The sequence below is a fragment of the Helobdella robusta genome (assembly GCF_000326865.2).
Source record: "Helobdella robusta unplaced genomic scaffold HELROscaffold_6, whole genome shotgun sequence".
Lineage (NCBI taxonomy): Eukaryota > Metazoa > Annelida > Clitellata > Rhynchobdellida > Glossiphoniidae > Helobdella > Helobdella robusta.
The window spans coordinates 2,106,402-2,121,968 of record NW_008705330.1 but is presented as its reverse complement, the minus strand read 5'-3'; the positions used below and the strand labels follow the sequence as shown (position 1 = coordinate 2,121,968).

The window sequence follows — 15,567 nt, the reverse complement described above, 5'->3', positions numbered from 1 at the left end:
TTAAAAAATTCAAATTTTTAAAACTTTCCGGAGTCGAATGAAAAAAATTCGTTTCCAATTCCGGCCCCTTATAAAATTTCTGACTCCGAAATTCCGAAATATCCGACTCCGAAATTCTCCAACAGTTTGTCGAACGTGATGTGGTATTGTTGAGGTTGAGTCCGTTTTTGAGAATCATCTCGTCGTTCGATCGGCTGCACTCACCCCTCTTCTATCACTGTTGTATGCTTGTTTATTTTATTATTTTACTTTTGTATGACGTATATTTTTCGGATATTTTTCTTGAGTATAAACCACCCTGGTTAATGAGTGTTATTGTTGTTTATTCTGCTTTTGGGCTTGTAAGTGTTTTTTCATACCCTTTTCAAGTTAGCTAGAGTGTCTTGCAACGAGGATTTTATTTTTTTATTTGGTCTTCCTTTTTTTTATTTAATAAAATCTTTTTGTATGTTTATTAATATTTATGATTGAGTCATTCCAAACAATTATTACTTATTATGATGATTTATGATGTATAAAATGTTGACATTGATATATAATATGATTTTTTTAGTTTATCATGGTTGCAAATGGAGGTCTTGGTAATGGAGTTAGTCGAGAAAAATTGTACCTATTATTTTCTGGTTTTGGTACCATTCAAGATATTCAAATGAAGCCAAAAAGATCATACAGCATATTGAACTTTGACGATGTTAATGATGCACAAATTGTATTTAACAAATTCAATAAATTTTGTGCTATAAAGGATGAAAGTGAAAAGGATGTACATCTATGTTTGGCTTTCATTGAGAAAAGTAAAGATTAAACGTATTTAATATTCTTATTGAATTTTCTTATTTCTTATTGATATAAACTTTATTTTCACTTGATATTTTGCATAATTTAAGTTCTACTACGCAGAATTGTGATTTTTTACTATCTCAATAGACGCTATGCTAAAACAGTTTCTACGGGAAGTGTTCTAATGGTTTGTTTACATTTTAGTGCCTTACTTAGAAGACTCTAATGCAATGCATTACCCACAAGGACTAGAAATAGTAAACGATTTCGTTTCTGAGAATGAAGAAAAAATGTTTCTGGACTATTGTGACTGGGGGGAGGAAGGTGGTTATATCAATTTTTTAATTTGCTTAGCATTTTCATTTTGACTCGTAGATGATTTATACCCTTTTTTTTCATTAGATTCAATATCTTTAAAGAACAGAAGAGTAAGACACTTTGGTTATGAATTCAACTATAAAGAAAAGACTATTTCTAAACTCAACGGTTTGCTTAATAGGATACCACAATTTTGCTGTGATTTATTAAAAAAGCTAAAGCAGTTGAATTACGTCACCGAAGATTTTGATCAGTTGACTGTCAATCAGTATAATCCTGGCAAAGGTAATAAATCTGTTTGTTTTTAAAATAATTTTCTCATTATAGTTTAATTATACTTCTTGATATTGTTAGTTTGAATTGTGTGCATTGATAGCGACCGGATAATGTGATGTAGTTGAATGCAAGTGCAATGTTTGAGGTGTGTTGATTCAGGTGTGTTTAGAAACTCGAACATAACACGGAAAATTTTCAGAGGAAGAGTTTCCGTCGACGAGTGTTTCGGTCTTTTAACTTCCTGACACATTCAAGAAACAGGGCCACACCTAGTTATCAGTTGGATGTCGCTTGCTAGACAAACAATTTGCCTCGCTTTTGAAATCACCTCCTGAAAAATTGTGTAGGCGTGCCAGAAAGTTTTTATATAATCACATCACAGCAAGTAATATATGGACAAGTCACACGTTAGACCAAATCTGGGAGTGTTGAGTAATCCACAAATATTCAAGCTTGTCTGTTAAATATTCAAACTCACATTCTTTTTTTTCAAATTCAAATTTATTTTTTTCTTCTTTTTTTCTTTTTTTTCTTCTAGTCCTGGGCATGACATAAAACTGCATTTACGCTGCTTTGCGTGCTTTTGAGCAAAAGGCTAGGCCCACCGCTTATAACTGGTAGTTGTCGTCAGGGTGGGTGTCCGGATGTAAAAAGTTTCCCCAAAATATATTCCATGCCATCACAAAAAACAACGGCCCCTAGTCCCCGGCAGGCCTTAAGTGGTCAAGGGGTGCTAAGAATCTCTGGGAAGTATGCAATAGCGGAGAAATATTGCAAATAAATTCAGAATGGCCCCTCTATGGTACTTAGACTTGGAACGCTCATTGTTGGATCACTGACTGGTAGCAGCATGGAAATCGCAGAAATGCTCGAGATTGACATCTGCTGCCTTAAGGAAACTCGATGGAAATCGAATGGTGTCAATCAATTCAGACAAAGAAAAATATAAACTATTCTGGAATAGTCAAAAGACGACTAAAAATGGTGTTGGAATTTTTGTCAAAGAACCGCTGCCCAATAAGTACTGGATATTAAAAGGATAAACTCACGTCTCATGTGGATCAAGATTCGCCTAGAAAAGCAAACAATGACTATTTTTCTGCATACGCATCACGGACAGGCGAATCAGAAAAAATTAAAAATGACTTCTGAGCTGCGTTCTCTGACAACCATCTCAACAATACTAAAATCTGAAAGAATCCTGATTGCAGGCGATCTCAATGGCCACGTTTAAGAGAAAACAGATGGTTTTGACAACGTGCATGGCGGTTTTGGCTATGGAGAACAGAATGAAGATGGCAACCATATCCTTGAGTTTGCTGAAAGTCACGGGTTTTGTTTACTGAACACATATTTTAAAAAGAGGTTGGAACATCTCATAATATACAAAAGAGTACCATCAGCCACGCAAATTGATTTCTTCGCTGTCAAGCAACCACACCGAAGGCTATTCAAAAATGTCAAATTTCAGCAGCTTGTCGCAACACAGACCACCAATCGCAAGCCAGTACAGATTGGAGTACATACAAAACCGTTTTGATAAACGCTGCAACTACAGTTTGTGGGAAAACTGGTACAAAACGAAAAGAAAGCTGCATACAAGCAATGGCAAAAATCAAAGTCTGTTGATGACCACAAAATGTTCCGTGAGAACAACTATGCAAGACGTCATGTCGCACTGGCTCGGACAGATCAGTGCAAAGAGTGGCTCACTAAAAGCAAAGGTGAACAAATGAAATCTCTGTATCGTATAGGAAAACAAGCAAAGCGTACGAAAAAGACACTTTTGGTAACTCATGTATCAAAAACGACAAAAATGAGATGGTTCTTGAACAAGATGAGATCAAGCTACAGTAGAAAGAATATTTCAACCGTCTGTTAAATGAAACAAATCTCATCAATGTCAACTTTGACGTTCCACCCATCGAAGGTCCGATTTCAGACATCACTGTAGAGGAGCTTACAGAGGCTCTAAAGGCTATAAAGAATGGAAAGGCAGCAGGGCCCTCTGGACTCACAAATAACATTATCAAAGCATCCGGTACTGCAGGTATCCAAACGTTACTACAACTTTGCCGTGAAATCTGGAGAAATTGCTCAATGACGACTGAATGGAACTATAGCATGACAGTCCCGCTATACAAAGGCAAAGGCGATTTATTGAACTGTTCATCATATCGGGATATACCTCTTTGAAAATTATCGAGATAATCATTGAGAGAAGATAAACGTCGTGCATCACAATCGGAAATTATCAATTTGGTTTCCTAGCGGGGATATCAACAATTGATGCAATTCACATCCTTTGGTAACTGGAAGAAAATAACCTCGCGAAGCATCAACAATTGGAAACACCGATGCATTTGACATCGGCATTGGAGTTCACCCAGGCTCGATTCTCAGTCCACTGTTATTTATAACTGTGATGGAAGAAATTACAAAGCCGATACGCACTGGTGACATTTGGAATCTAATATATGCTGATGATATTGTTTTAACAGCCACGTCTGAGCAGAATGCAGCATAGATGTTTGAAGATTGGAACACCAGACTTGCCGATCATGGATTCAAAATCAACATCAGCAAAACCAAAGCAAGGAACTCTTGTGAATCCATTCAATCCACAGCTACTGGACGATGGCCCTGTTCAGTTTGTAAAGCTGGTGTAGGTAACAATTCAATCAAGTGCCAGCAGGGTAATCAGTGGTGTCACAAACGTTGTTCACAAATAATTGGTAATTTATCTAAAGTGTTCAATTCTGCTTGAATCATTCCGCAACAACAATTGTACTGGAACAGCTGAAGCAGCCGTTCAAGCACGCATACGTGCAGCCTGAAATAAATGGTATCTCCTTGCCTCTATATTGATGCGGCGTGACATCCCACTACCACTACAATCAAGACTTTAAAAATCTGTGATACGTCCGGTGTTGTTATATGGTGCAGAAATATGGTCATTGACAACCAAACTGGTACAACAACTTCAACGAACCGATATGAAAATGCTCCGATGAATGCAACGAATTAGTCTGAAGGACTACATCAAATCTACCGAAATCCTGCGTCGTTCTGGTTTAGATGATATAAAGAACGAATGCCGGCAACACCGTCTGAGGTGGTTTGGTCATTTCAAAAGGATTGGAAGCAGTGCCATAACTTCTCTTGCAGATGTTGAAGTACATGGCACAAGTCCCTAAGGCCGTCCAAAGAAGTCCTGGTTGCAAACAATCGAGCAAGACATGAAAGCTCTAAATTTAATTGAAATGGATACAACTGATCGCCTAATTTGGCGCAAAAAATTGATGGCAATGAAAACAACGTCCTACCTTGGAGAACTGGGTCTCTGAACGCTAAACGATGATTGATTGACATTCTTTTTTCTTTCTACATAACAATATCCAGTAAGTCGCTTGTTCGGCTGTATGTCATATGTTCATCATACCTGCCAAATCCAAATCCTTCAAAAAATTGTACACTAATCAAACCACAACACATTTTGCATCAAACTCAACTGCGTACATCAAACACCTTAGTCCACGTTGTTTTATCTAACTAACTAGCTTTTCATACCAGGCTGTTTTGATAGCTTGACTTGCTGCTATATTAGCCTTATACGGCAATTCAGTTTGACTAAGATAACAGTGTCTGCTGATAACGACTTTATTACTACATTAGGTCTCGCTCCTGTACAATCAAAAGAATATACTAGAAGCTGCTCTTCACTATAGATTTTGGTTTAGTATTGCAATTGATTGTTTTTTTTTCATCCCTTGTTCTTAAAAATAATTGCAATACTAAACCAGAATCGATAATGAAGAACAGTCATCTAGTATATTCTTTTGATTGTAAAATTGGTGATTGTAGGCACCGAAACACAGAATATATCGGATTTACTACTACGACTTTATCAAAAAGGTTAACAATGCATACACAAAATGATGCAACAAAAATCATCTAATGGATTCACACCAAATAAAATTAACAAGGGAAATATTAAATTCAAATACCAGTGTTATGTTACAACCATAATATAAGTAATGTAATTTGAGAATAGCAAAGGCTTTTTTAATAGAAAATAGAAACCCTGTAATAAACATCCAACAACAGACTGTAACGATCCTACCAACAAAGAAATTACTCACACAAAGAAACAATGGAACTTAGAGTTCATTTGTTAAAAATATTATATATATACTAGTTGACTCGGAGAACTTTATATAGCCTGCAAAAATATAAATTACTAAGTTCAATATTATTTCGATTTTTTTTTCAAACTGAATATCTGGATATTAATATAATTCATTGAGTCCGTCTTAGGAAAAGATATCTGAGTTTCGTTTATAAAAAAAAAGTTTATCAACTTTTGATATGAAAGGTGAATCGGACTTTTGGCTGACATGATGTAATTAATCTATTTTATCTTGCACTTTTCTCAAAGAAATGGGAATATTCGCTTATGGATATGGCTATAGTCGAAGTAGTTTGCTCATCTAAAATAGATTTAAAAGTGGTTAACTTAAATTAGGAATCAATAAAAAGATTGAAAAATTGTATCGTTACTAACCACGCATTGAATTTATCATGTGATATCACCGCCTCCTTGCATTTACTTTATTGAATGCAATCTAAATGATTGTGTATCATAGATGCACTATTTATGGGTGAAACTGTTTGCCTAAAAGTTTAACTTGTTTAGAATATCTTCACTGAAGCTTGAAGCATCTTATCCTTATGATACACAAAACGACGTCAAACGTTTAATACTGCATCGAAAAGATAATTATTCACAACTTGCAGCAACTACTTATATGTAGAATAAATATATTGGACCTATAATTGAAATTAAAAAGCGCTTTCCACGACGAAGTAATGTTAGAACAAATTCATCTCTGTTTTGTTATTAATCTAAAACAGAATTCTTTAACTTGGATCATATTAACTGTATTAAATTTATAAAATAAGTATTAATATGTCATAGGCATTCCAAGGTTCTAGGACAAATACCCCCCGGAAATTACCCCCCGGACAAATATCTCTTCCCCCGAGAAAAATTCCCCCCGAACAATTACCCCCCGGACTAAACCCACCTCCCATATAAAAACTCAAAGGACAAATAAATTATAATTTCTAATTTATTAGAGCAAATTGAGCTGTTGTTAATTTTCTTTCTAATGCAAAACATTAGCGTTTTATGTTTTTTCAATGATAATAGTTTATCCATATCTTTTACGATACATATTTCTGTTGTCTGTGAACTTAACTCAATTTTGTCAATATTTTTTGTTGTGAAGCATTTAAAACTTTGTATGCATCACTTTCTGTTAATTGTTTGCCAGTTTTAGATTACTTTGAGGACAATTATATAGGAAGACCAAAACGCCATGGTAGACGCCAACCAGTTTATGATATAAAAATATGGAACATGCATCAGCGTTGTGAAGATGAGTTGCCAAGGACAAACAATGCGGTTGAAGGTTGGCATAGATGTTTTCAGTCAAACATTGGATGTTACCACCCAACACTTTGGAAGTTTATTGAATTTTTACAAAAAGAACAAAGTATTCAGCAAGCACATTGCACTCAAATGTTGGCCGGTCATTCCTTACAACCTCCAAGGAAAAATATGCTAATTTAAATACAAGAAAACATTCAATAAACTAGAAAAATTACTTAAAGCAATGAATACGAATATTTTGCTTGGTAGGGTTTTTTGTACGGAGGATTTTTGCTCAGGGGGTAATTGTCTGAGGGATATTTTGCTCTGGGGGTAATTGTTCGGGGGGTATTTGTCCGGGGCGTAAATGTGACATATTCATACTTATTTTTATCAATCAATCTTCGTTTTGCGTCCAGAGACCCGGTTTCCCGAGGTAGGACGTTGTTCTCTTTGCCATCAACTTTTTGCGCCAAATTAGACAATCAATTGTATCCATTTCATTTAAATTTAGAGCTTTCATGTCTTGCTCGATTGTTTGCGACCAGGACTTCTTTGGACGGCCTTTGGGATGTGTGCCAGGTACTTCAACATCTGCAAGAGAAGTTATGGCACTGTTTCTACTTCGTTTGACATGACCAAACCACTGCAGACGGTGTTGCCGGCATTCGTCTTTTATATCATCTAAACCAGCACGACGCAAGATTTCGGTAGATTTGATGTGGTCCTTCAGACTAATTCGTTGCATCCATCGGAGCATTTTCATGTCGGTTTGTTGAAGTTGTTGTTCCAGTTTGGTTGTCATTGGCCATGTTTCTGCACCATATAACAACACCGGACGTATCACAGATTTATAAAGTCTTGATCGTAATGGTAGTGGAATGTCACGTCGCATCAATATAGAGGCAAGGAGATGCCATTTATTCCTGGCTGCACGTATGCGTGCTCGAACGGCAGCTTCAGCTGTTCCAGTACAATCCAGAACATCCCCTAGATATTGAAACGATGTGACTTTCTCTAACTTAATGGCTTCATAAACAATGCAATTTCGAATTTGTTGTTGCGGATTGATGCAAGCATGACAAACAAAATTGGACACTTTAGATAAAGTACCAATTATTTTTGAACAACGTTTGTGACACCACTGGCCACACTGCTGACACTTGATTGAATTAATACCAACACCAGCTTTACAAACTGAATAGGGCCATCGTCCAGTAGCTGTGGATTGGATGGGTTCACCAGTGTTCATTGCTTTGGTTTTGCTGATGTTGACTTTGAATCCATGATCGGCGAGTCTGGTGTTTCAATCTTCAAACACCTGTGCTGCATTCTGCTCAGACGTAGCTGTTAAAACGATATCATCAGCATTTATTAGATTCCAAATGTCACCAGTGCGTATCGGTTTTGTGATTTCTTCCATCACAGTTATAAATAACAGTGGACTGAGAATCGAGCCATCACAAGTCGAACAAGATATTCTGGAATGAGTTGTCGACGTAGACTCCACCTGATTGCTTCACAGGGAACTCGATCAAATGCTTTTTCAAGGTCTACAAAAATGTGTGATAGTTGTTGATGCTTTGGAAGTACTTCTCTTGCAGTTGCCGAAGGATGTGAATTGCATCAATTGTTGATTTCCCCTTTTCAGCTTCCACGTTTTGATTCTCCGAGGCATTTGTTTAGACTTACGTTTTGATAGTTGGACAACCAGGTCTGCCACAAGGAGTCTATGTTGGGCGACGCATGATTCGCCAGGTATAACTTTGACGTTTTTGGACAGCCTTCGGTGTGGTTGCTTGACAGCGAAGAAATCAATTTGCGTGACTGATGGTCCACTTTTGTATGTTATGAGATGTTCCAACCTCTTTCTAAAATATGTGTTCAGTAAACAAAACCCGTGACTTTCAGCAAACTCAAGGATGCGGTTGCCATCTTCATTCCGTTTTCCATAGCCAAAACCGCCATGTACTTTGTCAAAACCATCTGTTTTCTCTTCAACGTGGCCATTGAGATCGCCTCCAATCAGGATTGTTTCAGATTTTGGTATTGTTGAGATGGTGTCAGAGTATGCTGCCCAGAAGTCATTTTTCATCTCTTCTGATTCACCTGTCTGTGGTGCGTATGCAGAAAAAATCATCATTGTTTGCTTTTCTATGCGAAGCTTGGTCCAAATGAGAAATGAATTAATCCTTTTAATATCCAGTACTTCTTGGGCTAGCGGTTCTCTGACAAAAATTCCAACACCATTTTTGGCCGTCTTTTGACCATTCCAGAATAGTTTATATTTTTTTTTGTCTGAGTTGACATGACAGACACCATTCGATTTCCATCGGGTTTCCTGAAGGCAGCAGATGTCAATCCTTCTACGCTCGAGCATTTCTGCGATTTCCATGCTGCGGCCAGTCAGTGATCCAACATTGAGCGTTCCAAGTCTAAATTTATACTTATTACTTAATACTTATTTTTATATAATACTATAATGCTTTCTTATATAAACATGCAACCAATAAAACTTTGGCATACGATATAACTAATTGACTTAGCTGTCATTAATATACCATCATCATTAAAACATTTAAAAAATTATTATTTAAAATTGTTGACTAAGTGCTACTGCAATGTACTATGAGACAAATAAAACAAATATAACATAGCGAAAATCGGTCAGACGTTCTTGTGTGTGTGTGTGTGTGCTTGCGGGCTACATGCGTGTGTGTGCTCTACATTTTGTACATTTTGTTTCTAAGCATAAAATTTTCATTTCTGGAAATTCGTTTAGTATGCCTTGTCTTCTTTAAAACATAGAACAGCTATTGATGTTATGGACATGAACTTATTTAACTTTTTCAGGAATCCCCAATCATGTAGACACTCCAGAAGTTTTTGAAAAAGAAATTGCTATCATCAGCTTAGGGAGCTCTGTAATAGATATTTCTACTTACTAACACGATTTTTTGCTCATTTATTTTTATGAATAAATTTTGAAAGATTGTGATGGATTTCAAACACCCTGATGGAACTCATGTGCCAATTGTGTTGCCCAGATTTTCCGTTGCAATTTTAAAAAATGAAAGCCGTTACATCTGGTCTCACGGGATAGCTCCAAGATTATATGACCTAATTAAATCAGAGACAGGATTAACATTAGCAAGAAGATCTACCAGAATATCGTTCACTTTCAGAAAAATAAAAACGAAGTTACTAGGTAATTTTTTGTGATGCTTTCAGAGCTACTAAATTTAGTTTGATTTCAATTGGCGCTTTTCCCGCTACGAACAATTATTACTTTTGGTTGACATTCTTTATCAAATATTTAAGTTTTATGCGAAATTTTTCTTCCACTAATTTTAAAGTTATTTTTTGGTATGTTTGTGAATCACTTGTATTTAAATTACTGCTTTGTTTATATCTTAAATTTAATTAGTTTACATTGATCAGATTAAAAACAATTACTGTTTCAGGTGAAGAAATAAAAATAGATCAAAAGTAAATAAATTTTAGTTCCGTCAATTTTTATTTGCTGTGATTCAAATTGAAATTTATTAACAGATTTATTTCGCAAGATCATGCCATTTTACTAGAAAATAACTACGTCCACAAGGTTAGGACATGTACTACATTTTGGTGATACTTAACATTTAGCTAGTATATTTTTAACAATTCAATATTTTATACATTAAATTGCAAATTAAGATGATCGAACGTATAATTTTACTTCGGAATCTTCTTAAGTAAAAAATAATGGTGTAATGTGTTTTGTGCAATATCCAAATATCCAATTGTTTTTTTTTTATAATACATTCGTTCAAGGTTTACCAATGTAATGAAATTTCCTAAGCTTAATTGCGTTGCCATAACGGTTGATAACGATAAACTCGCTCAGGTTTACAACACAATAGCTCCACATTTCAGCAGAACAAGACATTCACCATGGCCTTCTGTTGTTAACTTTTTAAACCGTTTAGATCCATATGCCATTGTTCTGGATGTTGGCTGTGGAAATGGCAAATATCTTAATACAAGAAAGTCTGACCTGTTCATGGTAATGTTAATGATTTTATAGTTATGCTTAAAATTTTTTCTGTGCTTGATGATAGATGACAAAAAACTTCGAGAAGTTTTTGATATATTGGTAGTCTGGATATTTTACCGCTCACTGATGACGGAATCTACAAAGTGGAAATTATTTCGAATTATAAATTGAATAGTTCAAAACAGCAAAACAGTTATCAGACTTTTCAACAAAATTTTGATGCGTTTTGATGTCAGAGCAAAGGATTTATTTTAGATCTTTATAAAATATCCATTAAAAAGAGATGACATTGACATTTGCGAAAACTTTATTTTTTTTTAATTCCAAACGTTATTTCTATTTTTTTAAAGTAGTGTTTGCTAACAAATAGGTTCTTGAAACAGGTCTCAACTTTTTAATTTTTACTCTATGGGAAAAAAATGGAAAGCAAATAGATGCCTATCAAAATATGTACGTACGTGTATTATGTATGTTTGTGTGTGCGCGCGCGTGTGTGTATATGTGTGTGCAAGTGTACGATGTTTTTAACAAAGATTATAAATATTTCGTAATGTATGGATATACGTATGAATGGATGGTTGGACCTTCAATGTCGAAGATATAGGATTAGGTTGACTCTTGGGATGGATTTTTTCTCCGATGTCGATTGTAATCATACAATTTTGTGTCAACTTTTCCGTCTAGCCAAAGGTTACTGCGATTCCGTTGTAATTTAGAAGTGTTCATTATGGTACCGTAGGTACCACTTCAGCCAACTTTTGCTCCATTAAGTTGACTTCCCGAATCCTTATTAATGGCACACTGACTAACGACTTACGCATGATTACTTTCTTTCATTTTATATTTCTCTGACTGTTGATAGCCATTGTTTTCTTACAATTTGTCTGCAAAAACGTCTTATATGGCCCTTTTTACACAATTCTAGCATGTTAGTGGTTTTGTAACCCTTAACTACCAACAACAATGTTATAACTTCAAAGATCTCTATATTTCCAATACAGTTTTGTTGTTTCCAACGATCGTCAAGTGTTTGTTATTTCGTAGGTTCAAGATTTCCGATAGACGAACACAGCTGCTTCAAACGCAAACTTGTTGAACGTTTATTTGAATGCCACCAGTAATAGAAACACTAAACTAATCCAAGTAACTACATAAATCACATTTACGACTTCGCTTCAAACCTCGCTAGAAACCTAACTGAAAGCCTGTATTTCCGCAGGATACTGTATAGGCTTCTTTTTACGATCACTTACAATCCAAAGATTACAATATAGCAAAGATAACAATAAGTAAGATAACAAATAATAAAGCGCAATTTGATCAATCCAGTGATTATAACAGGGTTTTTCTATGTCTGTTAATAGACGTTGTTATTCATATTCTCTTTACAAAGCCGTTGTATAAAAAGGCTTTTTAATTGTAATTCCAGCATGTTGGCTTGTTTTTGTTCTAGTTTTTTGGGGCTACTTTTTGACACGAACACTCCTCGTGTAATAGGCGTACTTTTATATCAGTTTTTGACGCATGTTTTACAGCTTCGAACGTAAAGCCATACATGGCGGCATCCTTAAGACTGTTTATCTGCTAACAAGAGATTTTGGCGAAGCTCTGGATCTTGGAGGACTTTAATAAACGTTTCAGCGCAAATTCGTTTTTATGTTCATGGTGTGACGATGGATAAAATAACAGTCAGTCGTTTTATATCTTGTGCTAGATGTAGTTATTCTTTCTCACGGCCGTTGAGTTCTGTCCCTGAGCTAGTTTTATATACTTGCTTCATGTGCTCTTCCTCATACCGTAAATACAGATGTATTTACGGTGTTATTTGTTTTCATTTGTTAGATGTTAATCGCATCAATGTTAGATGCGATTAACGTTGTTGCAGCAACGTGGTTCGTGGCTATTTGTCGCTTCATTCTTCCAGTTTTAGAACTGACTTCTTGTTTGAAGTTGTCTATCTTTTGATCGGTTATTATCGATTATCGTTCTATCCGCTCTTTTTAATCTCTTGTTTCGGGTATCTGATGCTGATCAAATCTTTTATTATATTAATACCGGCCATCTGTTAATCAAATTTCTTTTAATTTGGCAGCTTGTAATTTCAGTTCGGCTGACATGTTCGTTGCCTGTTGATCAAATTTTTTTTTCAATTCGGCTGTTGATTTATCTGCCTATAATTTCAGTTCGGCTGAAAATTCAGCTGCTTATTGTGATATTTGTTTCATAAGATCCGGAAAGTCAAAGTAAGCAGGATCCGGTGGCGGAGCCCGTTGTGAGCAGAGTTTGTATTTAAAAATATCGTCAGCGTTATTTTGACAACTTTAGCCTAAATGTTGCCCCCCCCCGTCAGAAATTTGGCTCCATGGTCACCGGTGTCGGTAAACGTTTGAACATTTTCTAAATTCCCACCGGTCAATGTTGTTTAGTTTAAAAATTTAGGCCCCCGTTAAAGTTGTCTATATCTTTCACTGTCAGAATCGTTTATTTTTTTATTTTCGTTTATCAGATCGTCTCCGGTTCACTAATTTTCAGTCTAGGTTTCGTTTCCGTAGTTCCTTCACTAAATTAGTTGTATCGAGTTTTTCTAGTGCCGGCATTCTTTGTTCCAGAAGTTTTGCTCTGTTTTAGCCTTTAACCCTGATCAAATTAATTATTATTTGTTTGCAAAACACAAAAAACTGAGTATGCAGCCATTTTTTATTGATCAAATTAATTGTTTTCAATACTCGTCCTGTTGGTGTTTTCTATTACGCAAATTACGAAAACTACGTCATATATTTATTACTTTTGTTTTCAAAACACCATATTTAGCTTTTACCATTGATCAAATTAATTACTATTTGTTTGCAAAGCACACCCTTTTTTTCAATTACGCATATTCATAAAGATGACGTTAAAGCATTATTTTCAAATATTTATCTATTTATAAAAAAGATCCTCTAAAAAGAGTTGATTTTTTTATCGAAGGGTTTTTGGAACTTTATAGCTAGAAAGTCACCGATTTAATTGGCTTCAAATTTTGCGATTTACAAGTTTTAAACTGCAAAATATACTGATGGAAATGTACATTACGAAGTTTTATTATCGACATGCCATTATGTGGAATGATAAAGAGTTTGAAAATTTATTACCGATATTTTGTCATTTTGAATGCGGAAAAACGATCTGTTAGTGACAGGCAAAGATTATCATTATTTATAAGGTATCAAAAGTAATTTGAAAAAGAATACTTTCAATGGCGAACGAGAAAATATAATACAATTATATACAAACATACATACAGACTTAGATACATTCCAGCATACATTTAAAATAACATGCACCATTATTGTTATCAAATATCGACATTAAGAAATAATCGTAAGTTGGAAAATTAACGGGAAAACATCACCATATCGAGAAGCTTGGAAAATTATTATCGATTAATGAAAAAATTATTAACATGGGTATTCATAGGAGCTTAAGAAATTATCGTGAAATAATTTATTATCGATAACTGAGGCAAGTAGTAGAAATTTATTTTCATGTGGATATTTGTAAAATTAGTAAAATCCATTAGTTCGGAATTTTTTGTTCATGACTCGGTAAAGCCCATTTCCTATCTACATGCACATCTACATCATCTTTTTTATCCAAGTTAATGAAACTGCGGTTAATTTAAGTCATACAAGATCGACTGGTCAGGATGTTAATATTAATACAAATTTTACAGATCGGTTGTGATGCAAGTCCCACTCTCTGTCAAATCGGATCTTCCGTAGGTGAGGTTCAAATTTGCAATGTCGTGGCTTTGCCATATCCTGACTGTACTTTTGATGCTTGCATTTGTATTGCTGTGTTACATCATCTAGCATCACAGGTTTATACTTTATTAATTATTTATCTTTTATTTATCTATTAATTATTTATAAATCTTTATTAATTCGTCAACATTTGTTAATAAAGATACTAAAAATTCATTTTTTTTCTTAGGAAAGAAGATCTTTAGCTATTAAAGAAATTGTTAGGGTGTTGAAAGTTGGAGGCCAGGCTCTTATTTATGTTTGGGCTATGGAACAGGATTTTGCAGGAGTTAAGTCAAAATATTTGAAATCTGTTAAAAAAATTACAGAACTAACAGAGTTTCACAAAGTCGATGATAATTTGAGTCTTCCTGTACATAACAGCAAAACAACTTTCAAATATTGTGATAACTTGGTGCCGTGGACTCTTCAAACTGAATATCCTACTAAAGATGATCTCAACAGTGTTGAGGTCTATAAAAGATATTACCACGTGTTTTGTAAAGGAGAACTTGTTGAACTGTGCAGACAGTTTGATTCTTCATTGATAGTATCTAATGTTTTTTATGAAGAAGGTAATTGGTGTGTAGAAATAATCAAAACTAACAAAATTGAAACGATACTCTTGTAAACAATAAGAAAAATTAATATTGATTTATAACTATTAAGTTTTTAATAAAAATCTTCAAAGCACCGTTTCTGTTATCAATTTTTTGATGATAGCATTCACGTAAACTTTCGTAATTCAATCTGAGATGGTCGACAAGATAACGGTATGGTGGGCTTGCATTGTTTTGTAATACTTTCATCATCATGGTTTGGTTATGGTAGCTTCTTGATTCCTGGTGAAACAATGAAATGATAATTTAATTAGTGTTTATGACTAATCATAGTCTTATTCTAAAAGGAGGCACTCCGGAGTTTGATAAAAATGAATTTGG

At 34.9% G+C, this 15,567-nt stretch overlaps 1 protein-coding gene across 1 annotated transcript; it reads left to right on the top strand.

Moving 5' to 3' along the window:
* Positions 1-556: 556 nt before the first annotated feature.
* On the top strand, positions 557-15,257 carry HELRODRAFT_69129 (hypothetical protein; the record flags this gene model as incomplete). Its single annotated transcript, XM_009029011.1, has 8 exons — positions 557-794; positions 985-1,104; positions 1,183-1,383; positions 9,662-9,732; positions 9,800-10,026; positions 10,622-10,853; positions 14,557-14,703; positions 14,817-15,257. Coding segments are annotated over 8 exons (1,677 nt in total), but the record flags the coding sequence as incomplete, so codon positions are not given.
* Between the last annotated feature and the right edge of the window lie 310 nt (positions 15,258-15,567).